This window comes from Lissotriton vulgaris, chromosome 2_1 (assembly GCF_964263255.1).
Source record: "Lissotriton vulgaris chromosome 2_1, aLisVul1.2, whole genome shotgun sequence".
NCBI lineage: Eukaryota > Metazoa > Chordata > Amphibia > Caudata > Salamandridae > Lissotriton > Lissotriton vulgaris.
In genome coordinates, this window is record NC_141687.1 from 697,818,406 (window position 1) to 697,842,249 (window position 23,844).

The window sequence follows — 23,844 nt, forward strand, 5'->3', positions numbered from 1 at the left end:
GTGACAGGGCGTCACTGTTTGTTATTGGCAGAGGATCTGGAATTGTTGTTTCCTCTTCCTCTGCCCTTGATGTTGTTTCCATGATATCCACCCCTGTTGTTTTTATTGTAGGTGGATTGTGTACCTCCTTTATTGTACTGTGTCTGCTGTGTGGATTGGCCTCTAGAAGGTCCTCTAGTATTGGAGCGACAAAAGGAGCCACCCCGAAACTGCTGGGACTGCAGAGGCCCCATAGACTTTGCAGTCTCTGTCTTTTTTAATTTTTTCAAGGGTGGTGTCAACCTCAGGTCCAAATAAGTAGTCCGGGTTAACTGGCTGATTGAGGATAGAAGTTTGTATTTCTGGTTTGAATCCCGAGATTCTTAACATGACGCTAGTGTTAATGGCCCTGGCTGCAGTGTCAGCTGCGTCTAGCGCGTACTTGACGGAAGCATTGGTTATAAGCTTTCCTTCTTGGATTAGTAGTTCTGCACCCTCCTTGTACTGATCTGGTAGGTGTTGCAACAGTGTCTCAAGGGTATCATAATGGGACCGGTCAGATCTGGCTAAGAGTGCCTGAGTGTTGGCAATGCGCCAGATGTTAGCTGCCTGCGCTGCCACCCTTTTTCCTGAAGTTTCCAGTACTTTCGACTCTTTGTCAGGAGGAGGAGCATCACCTGTAGTCTGGGAGTATGCTCTCTAACGTGCATTAGAAACAACTAATGAGTCCAACGGCAACTGTCCTCTTATATAAGTAGGGTTCACAGGTGCAGGTCTATATTTCTTTTCAATTCTTGGGTTTAACACCCTGGCCCTGGTGGTTTCCTTAAAAATGTCACCAGCATGCTTAAGGACCCCTTTTAGCATGGGCAGGGTCTTGACTGTTCTTTCTGAAGTGGAAAAGGTGTCGACCAGAAAGTCTTCCTCCACAGGGTCAGCATGTAGTTGCACGTCATGGTTACTTGCCGCTCTTTCGAAAAGGGCATCAAAGGCAGTAGTGTCCTCAGTGGGAGATGTTTTTACACTGTATACATGTGTGTCAGGGGCAGTCTGCGGATCTTTTGGCTCAGCTGGGTCTGCCCATGGTTGGTCTTGATCATCGGGATCAGTGTCCACATGATAAGTGTCATCCTCATTTTCATCATCCCCTGCATCCACATCTGAGTATGTGGGTGAAAAAGTCTAAGGTTCTTGTCCATAGGATTTGAGAGGTTCCACAAGAACTGGCGATGTTGTTGAATCCCTCTTCTTTTTTTAGGGAATCCTATATGACTCCATGGGTGTTTCTGGTATGATCTTCCTTTTATATATGGACAGTCTACAAGTTTCCGAGTCTATGAACTGCCTCGACTCCTGTTCTTCAGGCTCCTCTGTAGGCTCCACTTCCATCAACACTTTTTTAATGGCTCCGATCCCTTTCTTTGGTTCGAACATCTTCGGACGCACCGTCGGTGGCAACCCGAATTTGATTGGTGTTGATGCGGTCTGAACGTTTCCGACCAGCTTCGGTGTTGGGGCCTTCTTCGGCCCGACTGCTGTAGCCTTATCTTTGATGCGTTGGAGTGACTCGACAGGGTCCTTGGAGCCAGTCTTTGTCTTGTCCGCAGGCCTCGACAGAGGATCGAACCCTTCTTTTGGTTCGGGCCTTTTGTGTGTGTCGACTCCCTTCTGTGTCTGCTTCGTCGGTTCGACAGCCTTGACTTTGGTCTTCGGTGCCCCAACCTTTGGTTTGATTACCTTTTTGAGCTTCTCGGTATCGACGGCCTTTTTCTGTTTCTTCGGCTCCGAGGGGTTTGAGGCCTTGGAGCCGAACAGAGCCAGCTGCACTTTTGGTTTCGGTTTTGGCAGTGATGCTTTCGGTTTCGATTTCTTTGGATCGACCTATGGCGGTTTCGATACCGATGGCTCTTTATATATGTTCGAACTGTTGAACGAGTCTGTAGATCTTGGGTAAGGCCTTGTGGCGATCCCTCGACCTGAGCCTTAGTGAGTGCTTCATCGTCTGCCCCCGTATAGCCGGTTGGGCCTAGCTCCTCGCCTGAGCTATCTTCTATGGCCCCAAGGGCCTCTGCGTCGTCTCCTACCTCTTCGACAACGTTTTCGTCTTCTTCTAATACTTCTTCGTCTTCGGCGTCATACTCTGAGTCATGGCCCGAAACCAGATCTGAGAGTTCTCACCGATCCTCCAGATCAACGACCTCTTCGTCTTCGGTCCCGAAGATGTTTTCTGGAACAGGCGCTGATCTCTGCGACTCCAATCGAGCCGCGCGTCGAATCCGAAGAGTTTTCTTTGACCTGAACCGGGCACAGGCCATACAGTTGGCTTTGTTGTGATCCGGGGACAGGCACTTGTTGCACACCGGGTGGACATCGATGTGCGGGTATTTTGCATTACAAAGTGGACACCTTTTGAGTGGGCTTCTTTCCATCGAAGATCGGGTCGAATGTAGAAGAAAACCCGTCCGATTCCTCGATGTCCTCTCAAAGCAAAGTTATCGGTACCGAACGAAACAATACCGACGCTGTCGAAAGCCTTTTGGCTTCGTAGAAAGTTTTCCTAGCTTGAGCTAAGATAGTAACATCCAAACCCAATGGCGGAAAAAAACAATCTGAGGTTGGAGAGGATGCCAATGCGCACTGTAGTCCAGGGGAGGAGCCACCTATCTCGTGATACTTCAAAGACTCTTCCAGGACAACAATGTGCAATCATCTGGACCCAACACTAGGCGGCGTTCTATGCATGGATATGAATTCAGCAGCCCACATGCCTCGAACCTGTTGTTTCCACGACCTCTGCCCTTGGTGCTGTTTCCACGATAGCCACCCCTATTGTTCTTGTTGTAGGTGGTTTGCGTGCCTCCTTTACTGTACTGTGTCTGCTGGGACACCTGGCCTCTGGAAGCTCCTCTATTGTTGGAGCGACGAAAAGAACCACCCCTGAACTGCTGCGACTGTAGAGCCCCCATAGACTTTGCAGTCTCCGTGTCCTTTTTAATTTTTTCAAAGGTGGTGTCCACTTCTGGGCCAAATAAGTAATCAGGGTTAACTGGCTGATTGAGTATGGTGGTTTGTATCTCAGTCTTGAAGCCGGAGATTCTCAGCCAGGCATGTCTTCGTAACATAACGCTTGAATTAATAGCCCTGGCTGCAGTGTCTGCTGCGTCTAGCACACACTTAATAGATGTGTTGGATATAAGTTTCCCTTCTTATATTAGCATTTCTGCTGCCTCCTTATACTCATCTGGCAAGTGTTGTAACAGGGTCTCAAGTGTATCATAATGAGCTCTGTCGTATCTGGCTAAGAGTGCCTGTGTGTTGGAGATGCGCCAGACTTTGGCCGCTTGAGCTGCCACCCTTTTCCCTGAGGCTTCTAGCACTTTAGACTCCTTGTCAGGGGGAGGAGCATCACCAATGGTCTGCGAGTTTGCTCTTTAACGAGCATTTGAAACAACCAGAGAGTCCAATGGCAACTGTCCCCTGATGTAGGGTCCACAGGTGCTGGTTTATATTTTTTCTCAATCCTGGGGTTTACCACTCTTGCCCTTGAGGTCTCCTTAAAGAGGTCTCCAGCGTGTTTCAGGACACCTTTTAGCATGGGTAGAGTCTTGACAGTTCTCTCTGAGGTTGAGAAGGTGTCAAATAAAAAGTCCTCTTCAATAGGGTCAGCATGGAGCTGGACATCGTGATTTTTTGCTGCCCTCTCAATAAGCGCGTTAAACGCAGCTGTGTCTTCTGTAGGTGAGGTTTTAACAGCATAGATATGACTGTCAGGGGCATTTTATGGCTCCCTTGGGTCAACAGTCTCTGCCCAGGGTTCAGTGTGGTCTTCTGGATCAGTGTCTACAGGATAACTGTAATCCTCATTGTCACCATCCCCTACATCCACATCTGAATGTGTGGGTGAAAAAAGAGCAGGTTCTTGTCCATATTGTTGTAGAGGTTCAAAAAGAAGAGGTGATGTTGCAGAATCCCTTTTTGTCTTTAATGGAATTTTATACGACTCCATAGGCTGTTCTGGGGCGATCTTTCGCTTGTATATAGAAAGTCTACCAGTCTCAGTGTCGATGAATTGCCTCAACTGATCTTCCTGCAGAGGCTGTCGATGCTTTGTGGCCCCTTCAGTAGTTTTAGGTTTTTGCCCCATGGACACCTTTTTGGCAGCCTCAATGCCCGGCTTAGGGGCGAACGCCTTAGGTGTCACCGGCGGCGGCAGTACAAACGTAATCATTGGTGATGCCTTTGGAGTTTTACTGACTGTCTTTGGGGGTGGAGTGGCCTTCGGCCGGACAGCTATACATTTCTCCTTAATGCGCTGCAGTGAGTCCGACACCTGCTTTGATAAAGAGGCGGATGGTTGTGTTGACTCGACGGGGACCGTAGAGTCACTGCTTGTTTTGGGCTTGAGGTCTTTGCTGACCTTTGCTTTGTCGAGTCGACGTTTAGTATCGAGAACGTTCTGTGTGTGGAGTCCTTTGTTTGTGTCGACGGTCTTCGGCGCCGACTTTTTTGGGTCGAGGTCCTTGACCTTCTTCGGTGCCCCGGTCTTCGGGTCGACACTCTTTAGCGACCTCTCCGGGTCGATAGTACTCTTTTGTTTCGTCGGAGCCGACGTTTCAGAAGCCTTCGATCTGACCAAAGTAAGTTGTACTTTCGGTTTTGATTTTGTTTCCGGTGCTTTCGGTTTTGTAGTCACCGATGTTTTTGGTTTCGATTTCGATCGATCAACCGATGGCTCTTTTGAATTGTCCGTAGCCGGGCCTTGAAGCGAGGCTGTAGAACTATGCGTTTGATCTTGGGTAAGGCCTTGTGACGATCCCTCGACCTGAGCATTATAGAGTGTTTTAGTCTCGGCCCCCATATTAACGGTTGGGCCTAGCTCTTCGCTCTAGCTATCTTCTACGGCCCCAAAGGCCTCATCGTCGCCTCCTACCTCGTCGACGACGTCTTCATTTTCGACCATCTCCTCATCCTCTGCGTCATAACTGGAGTCAATCTCCGATGCAGGATCCAACAGGTTCCCTTGAACCTCCTGCTCGACTCCCTCATCTTCCTCAACATCGAAGATGTTCACCGGGTCAGGTGCCGTCTGCTGAGCTTCCTTCCGCGCAGCGTGTCGAAGGCGAAGTGTTTTCTTGGATCGAAACCGCGAACAAGCCATACAGCTGGCATCATCCTGATCCGGAGACAGGCACTTGTTGCACACAGGGTGGACATCGATGTGAGGATACTTGGAGTTGCAAACGGGACATCTCTTGAATGGGCTCCGTTCCATCATCGATCGCCGATAAGGCCTCTGGCGTCGACCGGGCCTCAGTGCTGCATAGCCACGCGGCTCTTCTTGACGTCCGGCTCGAGGATTGAGCTGGAACGAGTACTCGGCACCAATCGCAAAGACAATACTGACGATACCTAGAAGCCTTCAGGCCAAATATAAAGTTTTCTATTGATTCCGAACTTGAGTTAACAAATATACATCCGAACCCAATGGCGGGAAAAAACAATCTGAGGATGGAATGGATGCCCATGCGCACTGTAGTCCAGGGGAGGAGCCACCTATCTCGTGATACTTCGAAGACCCTTCCAGGACAACAATGTGCAATCATCCGGACCCAACACTAGGCGGCAATCTATGCACAGATATGAATTCAGCAGCCCACATGCCTCGATCATCATATGGTATGAAAGAAACAACAAGGTAAGAGCTAACAGTAAGACTGCTGTCTATTAAATTAGATAAACATGAAGATTTTGAGAGTGGAGGTAGTTTGGATGAAAGGCTTGGAAGCTAATGACATAACTCGCTCCACTAAACTCACTCACTGCATCGCAGTCACAAATATTTTTGTGTGTATGCAATCATGTAAAATTCAAACCCTGAATTTGCTACCATCAGGCTGTGACTTGATCACATATGGAAATAAAACAAAAAAGTGCATTACCAAAGATGGATGAGGCAAAGGAAGCCCCTCCATTTGAGGACTGTAATCAGTCATAGTGATTGCTGGCAGTCTCCTGTGCTGTTGAGGTACAGGGGCAGCCACTTCGTTAGATATAGTTGCGCATGATCGTGAAGGGTAGAAGTTGGTCTCACAATCCCAAATTTCCTTTTTCGCTACCAATCTCTTGGTAACACTTTCATCAGCTACTTTAGAGCAGGGGTGTTCAACAGAGTGAATAGCTTGAATCTTATAAACCATTATTATTGTCAGGGTACTGGGATCCGTTCACATAGGAGTGGTAAAACCGGAATAAGTTTCCTTAGGAAATCCTGGAAACCATACTTCTCTTTGTAAATCAAGACAGTCAGGGCAGCCAGTCATGAGCGGCCGAACACCTGGCAGGAATTCTCTCTCATTTGTACAGATTAGACAAGCAGTTAAGCACTGACCTACTGGGTTCACATTATAAACACTATCCCATTGTTTGTCTCTGCAATCACTCAGTGTAACAGAAGAACTCAAGAGTTATTTGGTGACACTTCATTAAAAAGGCCTGTCTCAGAAAAGAAAATATTTGTCTATGCTCCTTGGCTTATAAAAAATAAATATTTGAAGAAATTGGTGTGATGGAAAGGCCTTTGCAATAACATCAACGAAAAAAGATAATAAATGCACTATTAGCCCAGTGTTGAGTGCCCAGGAGAAGTTGGGGACACCAAAGAGGATAAATAAAGACCACTGTATTACAAACAGGCATGAGAACCTTCTCCTCAATAACCATACTTTCACAAGAATTCTGGTCACCAATGAACAAGTAAATAATAAAAAGCAAGAGAGAGAAAAGTTTAGTCTAAATTTGAGTAACTGCAAAAAATGCCAAAGTACTAGGTTCCCTCGGAAACATGGATAATGACGGGAACAACGAAAAAGGAGCATTCTGATGCGGAGAATAAGAAGGCAAGAGAGTTAAATGGTGTGCAAGAGGAGGAAAAAATACATACAGGTGTCGGTACTGTTACGTGCCTGGGTTAGGCCCATGTAGCAAAGCTGCTCATTTCTTACCTTGTTCTCTTTTTCACAATAACATTTCTGCTGTGACCTTTCGCACATATTCACGTGCATGACAATGTTGGTTTAGGTTCTCTGCAACGACTTCCGTTTACACACCTGGCTCCACATAACATTATCACAATGCATCGAACACCAAGAACAAGGCCTCTACCCACAAATGTAAAACATTTCGCTCTATCTTTATCTACGGGGCGACAGGGATATCTACATATCCATAATATTGCTAATGTGTACATACATCGTGCTAGACCTGGCACCATTGGCGTGGGTCTCCCTTCCACTTTTTGCTGTTGCCTCTTATGTTTTTGCTGGGTTTAGATGCTTTTGGGCACTGTGCCACTGCTGTTCAGTGCCACAGTGCAAGTGCTCCCTATGGTAAATTGATGTATGGATTAGGGAATCCATGATTGGATTGATTGGTTTACTGGTCAGACCCTAGTACAGTGCACTGTGTGCGCCCAGGGCTTGTAACCAAGGCTGCTGGGGGGCTTGCAGCACTGATTGTGCCACCCACCAGAACAGCTTGTAAAGTGTGTCTCATGCCTGCCATTGCAGAGCCTGTGTGCAGTCTGGTACTGCCATGTTGACTGTGCAAGTTCACCCACTTGCCAGTTCCTAAACCTTACCTTTTATACAACACCCCTATGGTAGGCGCAAGGGCAGTGTGCATTGTAGGTAAAAGGTAGGACATGCCCTGATGTGTGTAGCATGTCCTAATAGTGAATTACAGCCATTTTCGTTTTCACTATTGCAAGGTTACCTGTTCCCCATAGGCCAGAATCGGCAGTTGATTATAACATCTTATAATCCGAACTGACTCGGGGAACTAGGTAGAAATTCAAGTTTAGTATGACTGAACTGATGATAAAATACATATTTTAGTGAAGGTGGTTTTAACATTCCGTGTTTGGAATTACCACTTTTAAAAGTAGGTATTTTCTTGCGTAACTATCAGAGCCTGCCTCTGCTAGCTTGTGTATTCCTTGTCTAGAGTTTGAGTGACAGGGGCTGGGGATTCCAGGAGACAGGGTGAGTAAGCACAGGGCTGAATAAAGAGATCTGCATGCAGATGGGAGGGAGGAGTTGCACCTGAGACCTGAATAGGGTTGTGCCTTCCCTTTACAATGCTGGCTACACCTCCTGTGGTGTGTCTGATGTCCTCTGACAAGAACTAGTTTGGACTAGGGAGAGGCCTCTCTGCCTTCAGAGAACAAAGAGAAAAGTAGTATAAATATTGGGACCCAGACCCAAGAACTTTAGAATACTTCTGGGAATCAATACAAACCTTTGCTGAGGAGAAGAACCAGGAAGCGGAAGGAGGAGACAACCCCTGTGCTGTGTGTTTGGGGGTTGGCCTGCAGTGGTTGCTTCATTGCCAAAGACAGGAGAAAATGACGGAGTGTGCTTTCTATCAACTTGAAGAAGTATCTCCAAGGGCTTGAACAAGAGTTTGCCTCCTGCCTAAAGTCTCAGGGATACAAGACTTCACCAACCAGCTCCCCCCTGAATTCCCTTGCTGGGAATTGAAGTGCCAGCTGTTTTGCTGGGCCTTCTGAGAGACTGCGTGTCGCTGGGAGCACGACGCAACAACGAGAAGCGTGTCGCCCCGGCTGCCATCGCATCGCCGAAGAAGCGAGCCGTCGCTGCCATCATCGCATCACCGAAGCGTGTGCATCGCCGGAGAAGCGGGACGCTGCCACAAAGGGCATCGTCGCATCACCGGAGAAGCGCCTCGCAGGGCCTGTCGCGGCTCCAAAGATCTTTGAGGCGCCGCACGGCCATCGAGCGTGCACGCATCACGCCAACGTTGTCGCATCGCAACCGAGATGCCATTTTGACGCATCACACTGGAGAAGAGTATCGCATTGAGGTGCCATCTTGTCGCATCGCACCGGAGAGCAGTAAGAAACCGACGCATGAACCCTCCACACAGTAGGGAAGCGAACATCAACTCACCTGCGCAGCAGTAAGTAACCAACGCATCCACTCCCCTGCGCAGTAGTAAGGAACCAACGCATCCACTCACCTGCGTGTAAGGAAACAACGCATTAACTTCCCTGTGACCCTTTTGTTTTCCTTGCGTTACGCATTTAAGGTACATTGAGAGTAGTGTCGCATTTACAACTTGAAAGAACTGAGCTATTTTATAACCTTTTAGAGACTATTTGTGAGTACATTATTGTGGATTTTTGTTGTTTGGTCATGTGTAAAGTCTATATAAAAATACCTATTTTTATGATACAACCTGTGTGGTGTCCATCTGTAGTGTTTTCACTGTATTACTGTAGGTGTTCACAAATGCTTTACACACTGCCTCTGAGATAAGCCCGCCTGCTCGTGCCAAGCTACCAAGGGAGTGAGCAGGGGTTATTTTAGGAGTGTAGCCCCTAACCCGAACTAGACGCAAGGATCCCTATTTGTCACAGGTATCTACCTATGCCAACTAGAGACCCCCAAATCTAACACATCGCAAGCATGCTTTTTATCATAAATAAATCAGCATTTCATAGGATTCGTAGGGGAGGCACTTCAGCTGACCTGAGGGTCCCTGCATGCTGAGACATCACCACATGGTGGTCTAACATATCCATGTGGGGAGTCCAGGAGTGTCCAGGACGTGACTGGGGCAAGGTCCTACAACCTCTTCGTCAGGTAATGGGGTTGGATCATCCCTAGGGGGATTTTTGGCTTTACACCTACACACACCATTGTTACACACAGAGTAGGGTTTGCATAGTAGGAGTACGCCTGATACTGCCTTGTTTTATATATCTGGATATATACACTGTTTTTGCACCATGGTAGAACTATACCTCCATTTACTCTTTTGGTGCTTGTAATCCCCTTTATCAGCTTCTGTCTACTGATTATCGCAGCACATTCTATACAAGAATAACATTGGTTCAATAAATATAATGAAAACGTCCCACAGTGTATTCTCTGTATCGGAAAACAAAAGAGCGCAGGGGTCCGATCTGTTACCATAATCCCTGAGCAGTCAGGATTGTTTAGTGGTTGCAAGAAATCATTTGCGCCCTTGCAGGATTAGGGGGGCTTATGGTGGCACTGTGAGCAAGCTGGTCTCTAGGCCAGCATGTCCAGTACTGCCTTCATGAAAAGGAGGTGCCAAGAGGGCATTAGGGGAGACCTGGGCACGATGTTGGATGCAATGCCATTGCCAGCAGATGGCTCACCACCATCTGCAGCAAACTGGCATAGAGCACCCATTTATCCAGGTGTGGGAATATAGAGATGCCTGATTGATCTTTTGCTTTTTGGGCCCGAGAACCTAAGCCAGGGACAGAATCTTGTACTACTCCTTGCAGAGGTAAAAAAAAAAAAATCAATAGCCTGAGTTCTAGGTCTGGGCGAAAACCGCCATCCTTCTTGGGATCCAGGAAGTACAAAGATTAGCACCCTTGACAAATTTGTTGCTCTGGACCATACTCCACTTTTCCTTAATGCAGCAGGGCAGCTACCTCCTGCTACAGGATCCACAGATCATCTGACTGAAGGGCACAGGTGGGCGGAAGCTGGTGAAGGGATGGGGGGGCTAGGGAAGCGCTGGAAGGGTAGGGTATACCTCCTTTACTTGATTTATGCTAAGGTATGTTTAAGTTATAGATTTCCAGGGCTGTAGAAAGATAAGTTCCCTGGCCCTTGGACCTTACATGCTCCAAGGGAAATGTTAACTGGCTGTCCAGGTAGTGCTGACTAAGAGGAGGAGGACGAGCGCTGCTAGATATGACAGTCCCTACCCCTCCTCCCCTCTCTGTGCTGACGAAGCAGTATTTTGTTGCTGAGGAGACTGAGAGGATTGGTGTTGCCAAAATGTACTCCTTTCCTGAACCCTACAAACGTTTACAACTAGTTCATGATCTGGTAAATTTAGGACAACCACCGCTGCTGTGACCAAAAGAGTATGAGTAATTCTGCCCAGAAGTTAAGCAGCATGAGGGCATGAAGAGCCAGGGTACCTGCTTAGAACATCTACCCTATGGCTTCTAAGTTTTAGATTCCCTATCAGGAGGATGAGCCAGGAAAAACATGAATTTTGTTTAGTACAGGGTGATGCTTGCATAACCAGAATTTTCGGAAAGGAAAGGAATCTTTTGGAAAGGTGGATTGTTTGGATATGACCAGTATTGATTGACCACAGTACTGTTCTCTGCAAAATCAGATGTGGGTTTTTCATACACATCTTTTATTTGCAAATTTGGTGCCTCGTCAAAGAACTGTAGAGCTACAGCCAAGATGGAGGCAGCTTGCAGGACATTGTAAAAGTGTTGGGCATGGATTCTACAGAAGGAAGGGGCAATTCCATTACTTGGCCTCCGCCTTAAAAACAATATGAAACGTGGTCACTTCTGTGGAGGCTGGCCCTAAGGATGAACGTCTATGTCCAAATAAGTGTCTAGGCACCTTAAATGCTGTAACACTAGGTAGTTTGCTGTATTTGAAGAAATGGGTGGTAGCAAATCATTTGGGTCATGTTGTATCCTCTATAGCATTTGTAATCCATTGGAATCAAAGTTTTGAATGTTTTGCAGTATGGTTGGAGGGGGAAACACATTCCTTCCTATATCACTCTTCCTCTACAATCCCATGGGTCTCTTTTGGACTTGAGAAGGATTTCAACTGAGCAAAGCACTTGTTCCTTGGATGGCACTGGGCCGATGGCACCAGTGGCAGCGCTATAGCAGCGCAGGTAAAGGACCTTCTGGCTAGGATCTCAGCAATAAGATCAATTCAGCCAGCAACAGAGGTGTTCCTAGTGCAACAAACGAGTGCTTCATGCCACTGAATGATCTGCTGGCAAACCCCTGAGCAGCGCACTAAACAGTCGAATGAGCCTCGAGGCACACTTGAGAGGGGTGACGCATGCTAAAACATCTTTATCACTGCACAGAAGAAAAGGGCTGGGTCAGACCCCTGTGCCTGGAATTTAGGATTGCCCAGCTGTGGTGCCCTAAGAGTCATCAGCAGCGCTCTGATACAGGCCCTGGAGTTGGTGGTGTTGCTGGAGATGGTACCTCAGAGGATAACTCTATGGAATAGGGGATAGGGAATATGTGGTGTAATGAAGGCTGAGGATGATTGCCCTAGGACCTCAATCAGTGTTGAGGGGATTCACCGCCATGCTTCGTCTTTCTTTTATGCTTCCACTGCTTTTTTCTTCTCTGGAGGACGTCGAGACAGAGTTGTTGCAGGCCATAGAAAGCTTGGCCTTTTTTTGTTTTAAAAACATGTTTTTATTGATTTTCCAGTAACATGGATACAGCACGCAACAACATTCTTCAATGTTCATGCCACAGTTCAATATCACAGTTCAATGTCATATTAGCTCTTTTTCTCCACACAGAGCAGAAGAACAAGGCTATGAGTTAGATGGAAGGGTGGTCAGGGAGATATCCAATAGATGCAGGGCATTGCACTAAACAAAAAGAGATGTGCATGGTCATGAAGCAGGTCTGACTGGATCAATGGGGGGTAGGTGAGGAGTGGGGGTGAGGGGGGATGCTAGACCGTCTGTAGCATCCTGTTCAACGGTATGTAGATTATCACGTAGCGGTTGCCAAAAGTCTACAGTGCATGATGTCTGGGTTGGAGAGTTGTATAGTCTGCCCTGATGCTATCGCATTGTGTCATGTATTTGAGCCATGCATTATAGGAGGTGGATGTGGTATTGCCCCAGTGTATAGCGATTTCGCGTTTCGCCAATAGCAGGGCCATTGAAATAAGTCTGCGTGCTGATCAGGGAAAAGCTGCAGTATGTCCCATTAGCGACATTGCTGGTTCTGGTTGTAATGTGATGACTGTCATTTTGGTGATATGTAAATATACAGAGAGCGAGTATATGGAAATGATAGGGCAGGTGAATGTGAGATCTGCCAAGTCTCCTGCAGGGTCCTGACATTTGGGGCAGCAATCTGTTCTATTGGCATCATACTTTCGACTTCCAATGGGGTGATATACGCTCAGTGTAGGAACTTGAACTGCAATAATTTTTCTGTGCGAAGCAAGATTTTTCAGAATTTGCCCATAGCAGTATGATCACGTTTTGTCTGTCTGAGGAACTGGAAGGTTGTGTGCCCATGCTTCCCGCACTAAGGCATGTCTGGCTTTAGCGCTGTGCATGCACAGTAGAGTCTGGGTATCAGGTGAGTGCCATCTGCGTCTGTTAATAGGAGCATTGATGGCAGAAACTCTTGCGGGGCGAGGGGGTAGCTAGGCAGCTGGGAGCAGAGGGTAGCAAATAACCTATGGAATACAAAGCAATGTATATGGGGGCACAGCGTGGAACCTAAGATCATCTGGCAGCTGCAGAACATGGGTCATTGGGATAAAGGTCCCCTATGGTGTGGCTAATATAATGTAATAGCGTACGTTGTATGAGCAGTTCGCTCATGAGATGGAGCCATGGATTGTTCTTGTGGAAGTGCTGGGGAGTAGTGAGGGTCACCGCCCAGCCTACGGCAGAGTGCGCGGCAGGCCCAGCAAGTCGAGGATACGGTCATAATATTCTCAGAGATCAGTGGCATACCTTTAGGTAATATATCAGAGTGTAGGATAGCCCGCAGCTGGTAAAGTTCAGGTTTCAAATAAGGGATGCACACGTCTGGATGGTACCAGCAGTGCGTGTAATGGCATTGAGCCACTAAATAATATTGCTGAAGGTCGGGCACCCCTAGGCATCCCCCGTTCGTATGGCAATATTAAAGCGTCCCAGCGCACTCTGGGTTGGCAGCTGGCCCAAATCAGGATGTGAGGGTGAATGTGCCGGGTTCGGAAAAAGAGTTGGGAGCGGTATTGGAATATTGAGTACGAGGTATAGGAACCGGAGGAGCACCACCATTTTGAGGATAGCTATCCGACCTGCCATTGACAGTGCCAGTTTAATCCATCTATCAACTTGTATCTCCACATTTGCTACTGCAGGCCCTTAATTGAGGTGTCGCTCACGGAGTGCTGCTGTTCCCAGGCAGCGAGGGCAGGTCGTTGTGGGATCCCTGCGCTTTGATAGCGCACATTCACCCAGTGTGTTCTGCTTGAAGGGGAAAGGACCTGGTGTGATTCAGACGCCGAGGGACTGTGAGGTCCAGCAGGCTCTCTGCCTACCCAGCTGCTGCCTCTTCCCTCGGCATTCCCGCCCCCCCGCCTTGGACATTTTAAATACCTATCGCGGCGCCCCGCTCCGCGGGTGCCGCTCACGGAGTGCTGCTGTTCCCAGGCAGCGAGGGCAGGTCGTCGTGGGATCCCTGCACTTTGATAGCGCACATTCACCACGTGTGTTCTGCTTGAAGGGGAAAGGACCTGGTGTGATTCAGACGCCGAGGGACTGCGAGGTCCAGCAGGCTCTCGGCCTACCCAGCTGCTGCCTCTTCCCTCGGCGTTCCCGCCCCCTCGCCAGCAGTGATTTAATTTCGATCCTATTCCAGACATAGCCCGGGGCGAAGCCCGGGCAAAGGGCGGGCCCTCTAAGGCCCTCAAAGACCGGACAAGGACGGGACGGGCCACCCAAGAAGGTAAAGACCCCCTCTAATCGATTTGTCTCCATATTTGCGGACTTTTTCATATATTACCGCCCTATACCCCTTTATCACCATGACCTCCAAGGGGGACCATTCAACTAGCGTAGCAGGTACTGGGCAAATGTTCTTCCTGTTAGACGAGTTAAACCTCCTATGTAAAACTAACTATGTCACATTGGAGACTCCACCTCCGCCCAAATGCGTTAGTACACTACCAGACAGGGCTACACTCCTAGATCCCCCCATATTACTTAATAAAACCTGCAGCCCGAACACTCAAAGTATTGAACCTCCTCAGGTCCTATCGGTGAAAAGGAAATATAACTATCAATCAAGGTGGAAACGACCCCAAAATCCAAAAATTGAGCCTAAGTCCATTCACTGCTAATTCCTCAATGATCCCACCGATTGTCGAGTACCCAGAGGCCATAACACCTCCTCCCCATTTGCACATACTACCCCTTATTGAACAATTGGTTAGCTCCATGATAGCTCAGTTGTTAGAAAAAATTAACATGTTAGGGGATAGGCTCTCTGGAATAGAGAAAGCCTTCAAGTCAAACCTGCTGGCTGACAAATGTAGTGACACATCCAACCGCCCTAAGTCACCTCCTACTCACCCAGGCTCTAAACAGGATCAAAAGCGTCAAACACAACCAGCTGGCCCTAGTGCGTCAGGGCAAAAAATAGCTAAACACCCCGCTAAAGTTTCCCTTCTCCAGCTGACTGCACCTAGAGTAGGTCACAACAAAGTTAATTCTATTCATTTACCACCCGAAGCGGCCCCATACGTGTGCATCCTTGCAGGTGTACCTGCTCTTCCACTTGGAAAAACTGAGAGACAACATGACTTAGTTAATAAAACCAAATTCTGGCTGTCAAAAAATAGGCCACTGCCTCGTAATTTATACGGAGCAATAAGGAGCGTCAGAAGGGTGGGCTGGTTGGGCTCCCTTCCCAAAGATGTTCCTGGGGATTTGGTACTTGTGAGATTTAGAGACAGAAATATTGTCCCTTACTTGAAAACTTGGCTGCCTCAAGTAAGAGACGGCCCAATATCCATATGGGACTTACATGACTTTTATCCCAAAACCCCGTGTTTTCCTCCTCTTCCGAAATCATACCCCATGTGGTAGGATTCATAAAATGCATCAGGATTTTTTGGGAAACATCTGAACATGCAACAATGACCAACCACGAACTCCTATGACTAACCACGAACTCCTCTGATACGGTCTCAACCTTGGAGTGGAAAAGAATTTTTATGATTGGGACCCTGCCTTACTGTATCTTGGTCTCTTAAAGTGTTTTTTATTATAATCTGGATTGTAATTTGCATGTATTATGAATTTTTATGGTTTTGTTTCACAAAAACCGAATAAAGTAGATTTGATTTGATTGATTTGAGTTGTAGTATTTGATGTTTGTTCTTGTGTAGTTGAATGCCTAGGTACCTGGTGTGACCCCGCCGACCATCTAAGAGGGTGTCCGGTCAGTTCTGGTTGGTCAGCGTTTGTAAAGGGGAACAACTCAAGACTTGGCTCAATTAATCTGCAGTCCTGAAGGATCGACAAATCTGGCTAACTCCTCCATCAAAGAGGGGATGTGTCCACAGGGTGTCTAAGCAATAAAAGCATACTGTTGGCATATAAGGATGCGCTCTCAAGTCTCAAGTCCGCTCTCAAGTTGGAGCCCTCGATGAAGATGCCAGGCATGCATGTGGCGCACTAGGGGTCCATTGCGATAATAGAAAGTAGAGGGGATAATGGGCAACCCTGCCTTGTCCCTCTGGTGATAGGGAAGTGTTCGGTTAATGATCCATTGATTTGTATGCGCACTAGTGGTTAAGTGTGTAGCAACATATCCATGGACAGGTAGGGGGGATCTCAAGCTTCCTCAGAGCTGCTGTCATGAATGACCATTCGAGTGAGTTGAATGCCTTCTCAGCACAGAGAAGGGAAACTGCCGCAGGTATAGTAAGTGATATTGTGTTAAGAACCGCAAATAGTGTTTGAAGGTTAAGCGAGGTTGATCTGTGTGGTACAAAGCCAGATTTCCCTGGTGAAATTAACTGCTCCATTAGGAGACCAGTCTGGTTGCCAGGACCTTAGCAAGTATTTTATTATTGTGGTTAAGGAGATATAATGGCCTGTAGGATGCTCATAGTGGTGGGTCCTTAAATGGTTTTAATGATAGGGTAAGTGGTACTTCTCGCGGCGTTGGTGGTAGCGAACCAGTGGCTAAGGCTTCATTATACAATGGCAAGAGCTGTGGGGCCAGATGGTCTTTGAAAGCTTTGTAGAAGGCGCCAATGAGATGCCTTGGACCCATTGAGTGCAACAATGGCTTCCTTAATCTCATCCAGTGTGAATGGCTTGCACAAGAAGTGTTGCTGGCCATCATTCAACCACACCATCACTACCTCTTCTAAATATGAGGGAAGAGCGGGGGGTGCTCTGAAAAGCGAGCTGTGTATAGGAGTCTATAGCATTCCAGAAATAAGACCTTCCCTCCCTGCGTGCCCAACACATGCGCACCTGTATCCGTTCAGATTTCGGTGATAAAACTAGTCGCTTGGTTGGGGCATAGCATTCTGGCCAGCATGCGCCCTGGCCTCTCACCCTCCCCATATCGACTTGCCTTAGCATATTTCCCTAAGTATGCAGTCTATCGATCGATCATGGAACTCCGTCATTAGTGAGTCCCTATGTTGTAGTCTCGTATCACTATCCATGTATCTATGGTCTGTAGCTCTATTTCAATATGTTTAATTTGCCGACGTATGTCACGCAGTACGTAAATTTGTTTTGATATGCTACACGCCAAATGTAGGCTTTGAAGGTCTCCCATAGCATGGCTTGGGTAGTGACGGTGCCATTGTTAATTGTAAATTATTCTACCACTGCCGTGAGCGATTTGCTCCTGAATACCTGATCAAGGAGGGCATCGCTGGGAAATCTCCAGCGCTTATCGGTTTTACAGTCATACAGGATAGTGAGGCGCTATAGAACAGGGCTATGGTCGGAGAGGGTGCCGGCAGCACTGCCACCTCGGACGCCCAGCGTAGTATATTGGCCGCCAGGAGCCCATAATCTAATCTTGTCCAGATTGTATGAGGTGACTAGTAGCAAGTGGAACCTCGGTCAGAGGGAGAATAAGAGCGCCAGGGATCGCACAGTGCATATGTGTCCAAGTATGTCGAAGTAAGGCCCTGGCCTTTGGCTTGTTGGCCAGGCGCACGATAAACATAATGGGAGTGCGGGGAGGAAGGCAATGAAGTGTGTGAGTTTATACAACGGGCCCATTAGAATCTAAAGGCTATCAAACAGTGAATATTTTATAGGAAGCACAAGTTCGAGAACAATTTAGAATTGGCACAGGGGTTTTGGGGAGTGTATTTGTCCCTTTTTAACGAATATAATGGTACTAGTGCAAAAACAACAGTTGATGGACAGAATGCAGAACAATGTCATACATTCACCCCAGTACAGAGATCTGGGCCTAAATCCATCGTTTTTTTGCTCACCATGCCATTCCAGTTTGAACCCAGCCATATGCAAATCAGTCTTGACCCTGTGCCCCATGGGAACAGTCCAGCCCGAACTGCCAAGCCAGGTCCTCCCTGGGTAGTGGAGTGAGCTAAAGAATGATGATGAATTTAACCCAGATCAGTTGACTGGGGGAGAGTGCTTGATTTGCTCAAACGCTCCGTCCATCATCCCCGTTGGTATCGCTTAGTTCGCCCATAGTTGGCAGGGTATGCCCAGACGACAGTCCCTTGCTCACTTTGCCACTGGATTCAAGCTAGCCTGGCTGATGACGGCTGTTTAGCCAGAAAGTGGTCCCAGGATGCTTGTTTCCAGTCCAGGGAAGACATGGCTTGGCAGTTCGGGCTGGACTGTTGCCATGAGGCACAGGGTCAGACTGATTTGCATATAGCCATGTCTGAACTGGGGTGGTGGAGTGAGCTAAAGAATGATGATGGATTTAACAAAGATCAGTTGCCTGGGGGTTAGTGTTTGATTTGCTCAAACGCTCCGTCCATCATCCCCTTTGGTATCGCTTTATAATAGTACTAGGTCACTATTAGACCAAATGGGTCAAGTAAGCAAATGTGCAATATGCTTAAAGTAAGTAAACGAGAATTAGAAATTATATCTTATTTCCCCCCTGTGTACCTACAAAATAGAACGTTGATTTTAATGGAAGATAGACGACAGCTCGGGAGAGGAGTGATTGATAGCATCACCCTACCCACATACCCAAAAAGAAACTTTGGGAGCAACAAAACAGCATAGGTGATCTAAATATGCTAAGAACAGGGCCACATAAGCAATACATATCGAAAAGGGGATTCCAGGATCATACCCTGATAGTTTTTTTTAATCTTTACAGAGTGCAAGATCAGATTAGAGATTGGGAGTGGAGTTTATGAAATAACTTGAGCAGACCAGGGGTATTCTAAATTACTCTTAGAAGGTAATGGATATTATCGAAGTGATGGACTAGCTGGAGTGACTTGCACAAAAAAAACGAGCTATATAGATACCATGTTGTCTTGTTTTTAGAATGGAATATATCCTGGAGGTATTTCTGGCGCAACAACATATACTCTTAAAAACAACATACAGTTATTTGTACATACCATTATTCGGTGCGGGGCAAGTGCAAATTATTACATTGCTAGACATTTCTTTCCTTTCCACAGTCACTTTTGTAATCTGCTATGAATGAGGTTTGATTAGTGGTTAGACCATGTTAAATATGGATATATAACAGTAGTGAACTCTTTTAAGGTTATTTTGTTATTAAGTAGTAGTAACTGTGTTTTTCATATATATTTTATTAATAGATTACTGTTGTCATTAAAGTTAGAGTCCTGAAGAAGGTGGTTCCAATCTACTTCCATACACCGAAATGCCAGGTCGACAACTTTAGGGTTTTGTTTTTAGTTTGTGCATCTGGAGTGACAGATGCAAGATATGTTTTTGTATTTTTTTGTGATGATTGTGATGAATTAATGTATTTCTATCCTGTATGTATTGTTGTACAAAACTATGCCTGCAAATATGAAAGACACCCATGTGTAAGTAACATCAGAATATAGCAGGTTTTTGTTTGATTTTAAACGAATAGCACTGTTTTTAAAGAATATTTTATACTGTTACTGTAATAAATAAATGTAACATTATTGCATATATAGGGTTCAGTAGTTTAGTTGTGTGGGTAAGAGTGTGAATAGGTATGAGCCTGATGTGCAAAGTAATCAAGTGTCACGATGGGGACACCCCCCTGATTTTGTGGTCTGCAAGCAGACCATGCAGTATAAAGTATCGGCCCGTTTGTTCCAAGTGTGAAGTGTGCAATTGAAAAGGTCAGCTTTTGTGTATAAGTATGCAGGTGCCCCTTGAGTATGAACTGTATGAGGAGAAATATTGATTTGTGCCCCAAGTTTTAGCAAAGATGGAATGAGATTCTGGGCGTGAATGATTTCCTGCAGGGAAGCTATTTTAATGCCATGTCTGTTCAGATATGCCATAACTTGCTTGCCCTTGTGCAGGTTGATAATACTGCATATATTCCAAATGATACATGATATCCCAATGGTTTAGTCATGTCACGTGTCAGCGCAGAGTTGGTTTGGGATAATGGATGTGTGGGAGTATAGTGACAGTAGCAGGCGCAAACAGTTTTTTTTTTAGTGCATTGGGTGGTTATGAACGAAAAGGAAAATGCTACTTACCAGTATGCATCTGTTCTTGGCATGTAGGGCTGCAGAACCACACACTTTTGCATTAGATCACCATCTGGTGGTGGGCCCGGATGATTACACTTTGTTGTTGTCTTGGAAGAGTCTTTGTCTGCTGGGTGACTCCTCCCTTAGACCATAGTGCGCATGGGCATCAACTTCCATCCTCAGATTGTTTTCGCCATTTGGGCAATGATGGAGTTGTATCATTACAGATAAGGATGAGCATGTATTGTGTATCTAAATAAGATAATACTGGAACAGATATAGGTAGAGGAGGTGGGTGGGCGTGTGTGGTTCTTCAGCCCTACATGCCAAGAACAGATGCATACTGGTAAGTAGCATTTTCCGTTTGAGGCATATGGGCTGCAGACCACACACTTTTGCATAGATTGCACAGCAGTTTCTCCCTTAGCGGCGGTCACACATATCTGTTGCAGTAGTTTGAAATAATATCTTTAGTACAGCCTGGCCGACACTTGTTTGTTGCTTTGCCTGCACATATACACAATAGTGTTTTGTAAATGTGTGTGTATAGACCATGTAGCTGCTTTACAGATATCCTCTTCTGGTATGTTCCCTAAGAATGCCATAGATGCTCCTATCTTACGGGTAGAATGAGCCCTAGGAGGAATGCGTTTTGCTTTTTGGTAACAAATTGGAATACACTTAACAATCCACCTGGCAATACCTGATAATGAAATCGGATTGCCCTTATGTGGTGGTGAAAAGGACACAAACAGTTGTTTAGTTTTACGAAAAGGTTTTGTCCTATCTATGAAGTATAGAACTGCTCTTTTTACATCTAGTGTGTGTAGAGCTATTTCTGCAACTGTTCGCGGCTGTGGAAAAAATACTGGCAACTCAATGGATTTGTTGAGATGGAATGGTGAAATGACCTTTGGCAGAAACTTTGGATTTGTTTTGAGAACCAATTTATTATGATGAAGTTGTATAAATGGTTTTTGAATTGTTAATGCCTGTATCTCACTCACTCTTCGTAGTGATGTAACTGCTACTAAAAAGGCAACCTTCCATGTAAGTTCCAAACAGTTAGGAACTGCTGTAATCTTCCCCCGACCGGAGTGGAATGGTCTGGGGGGGATGGAAGGGAAGTCACTGTTTGGGAGTAGATGCATTGCGATTGTTGTTGCCTCTGCCCTTATTATTATTTCCTCTATACCCTCCTCTATAGTATCCCTTACTGGGTGAGGTTTGGTTGGTTTGTTTGTAAGTAGAGGAGGTATTGTCAGCTTTGAAGCCTTTTGATGCACCCCTATAGGAGGAGCGACGAAAGGAAGGTCTATGTGCTTGTGTTTGTAAAGTGCCCATTGATTTTGCAGTATCCGTGTCTTTTTTCATTTTTTCCAACTCACTGTCTACCTTAGGACCGAAAAGATGCTGTTGGTCAAACGGCTGGTTTAGTATACTGGCTTGTACCTCTGGTACAACCTTCAAGTCTGACACGTGACCTGCAGGTCACGTGTCAGACTTGAAGGTTGTCTGCTATGAGACACCGTAAATGGCTAATTTCAGGTATTCCCAATCTAACACACGGAGAAGAGAGACGCGTTCCTCTACCTTTCCACAAGTGATCGCATTGCGGCGCTTGACTAATTGATTGTCAGATTCTCCGCCACCGGTGGATGAATCGTATACATTAATTGTAAAAGACCTCGCTAAGAGAATGACCCTTGAGGAGTAAATATTGTCGGCTGACAGATCCTCCCACCTTCGTCTTGGGAACAGACGTAGACATCTTAAGTTTACAGATTGTCCCACTTTTAGTCCTGAAGAAGACCCGAGCTGGTTGCGACAAACAAGCACCGTAAAACAGGGTCGAAACATCGACGTAATGCCACATATCAGTCCTAGCTAGGTTCCAACCACAATCAGAAAATTCAAATAGAGTTGTAACCAATGCATTGTGAATTCTGGGACTGCTTTTTAATGGTTAATATGTATGTCCTTGTATGAATTGTTTTATATGTTATTGTTTCACTTCCATTCACTATATTCCATGTAAGTCTATTCTATGTTTTTGTAAAAGGTTTTTTTAGGACAACCTTTGATAAATGTATAGCACGGTTTTTTGATACAATTTATGGTTTATGAAATCATGAATACACAGGATTGAATCCAAAAATGGTGTGTTTGCTCTATTTTTATTCGATATTTGTACTTTCAAAGTAATATTACAAATTTCATATTAGATTAATCTGTCCTTGGGACAAATGAAGTAATCTTTTCCTCACAGCCAGGCCAGCAGTGTACCACTGGCGCCGGGAGGGCACCAGCAAGACCTGATGGTCCGGGCCTCAGGCTCTCCTGCGGCCCCTGTCAGCGCTGGGCCTCAGACGCGGGATGGGCATATCCCGACGCCGATTCATTGCCTGGTTCCAGAGTCACTGTGGCTCATGGGCTCACAGTCCAATCTTCCTCCGGCAACCTTGCTGCCGTGGGAGCTCTGTCCTCTCCCTCGATGGCAATTTAGGTGGCGGCACTGCAATTTTGTGGCCCGCTGCCTCCGGAGCCTTGCAAGGTTGTGGCCATCTTGTTGGCATCGCGGCCACGCCCCCCTCCCATTTTAGCCTTGAGATCCATACTGCAGCACTGCTTGCATGACCTCAAGTCATGCATTGATAGCAGACACCATAAAAAGATCTTGTGTGTGTCAATAATAGACATTGGTCTGTTAAAATCACAATAGGGCTTAATTCGTAACCTCTTGGGAGGGGACATCCCTGAAGCACTACACATCATTTTAACAAGAGAATTCTTTTGATGGAAGACACTGACAGCAGTAAGAGGGAAGCTCTAAATCAGTGTTGAAGTGAGTAGACAAGGGAACAAACACAGTAGAGCCATAGAAAAGTTTCCTGATGTAGAAGTATCCATCAGAAAGGTTTTTATCCAATATCTGAAATTAAAATTCAGAAAAAGTCTACATGAAAAACATCACATTTCTTTTAGTGACCAAAGAGGGAGCCTGAAAACATTGTGGTTTAACAGGACAACAGTAGGAATGACTGAAAATTCTTGAGCACTGAACAGTTTTGTTTCCGCTAAAAAAAATTACCTTTTCAGTGCCCAGCTTCAAAATCCGCTCTGGATTATTACTTTCAAGACAAATTCCTTCATCTACGCCATCATCGTTTGAGAAATCATTGCTCATCTGGTCACTGTGACAACTGCCTTCATTCTCTGCTCCGCTGTCAGTGCAACTTTCAGTCTGAGGGGACTTCTTTTAAAGGAAAACCAGAACATTGGATTACAAAAGTGTTGTATGAAATCATGATTCATAGAAAATCACCTCTCATGTATGTGACTAAGACACTGATCACAATATGTTCACAAAAAATGCATTAATAAAAAAGTAATTGGGCAATAATTTAGCAGCAGAACAGCACAAAACAACCATATGTTTTCTAGAAATGTTTCTACTTAATAACTACTACTTGAATCCTCCTTCCTGTGAGGAAAGATTTCAAATGCATATCATTGAATTTGCCAGAATCATCAGTCACTCATCAAGGAACATAGGTTCACCCTTTTACTTAACATGTGGGATAGT

At 46.0% G+C, this 23,844-nt stretch overlaps 1 protein-coding gene across 4 annotated transcripts in view; it reads right to left on the bottom strand.

Annotated features, from left to right (window-relative positions):
* Positions 1 to 23,844, bottom strand: part of USP47 (ubiquitin specific peptidase 47) — a 1,494,847-nt gene that overhangs the window by 1,026,729 nt on the left and 444,274 nt on the right. For 2 of the 4 annotated variants that reach the window (XM_086955947.1, XM_086955945.1), the window contains one exon: positions 23,350 to 23,514. In XM_086955947.1, the coding sequence (XP_086812073.1) occupies positions 23,350 to 23,514 (165 nt within the window). The remainder of the gene's footprint in view (positions 1 to 23,349; positions 23,515 to 23,844) is intronic. The other 2 variants (XM_086955948.1, XM_086955946.1) reach the window with 1 other exon arrangement.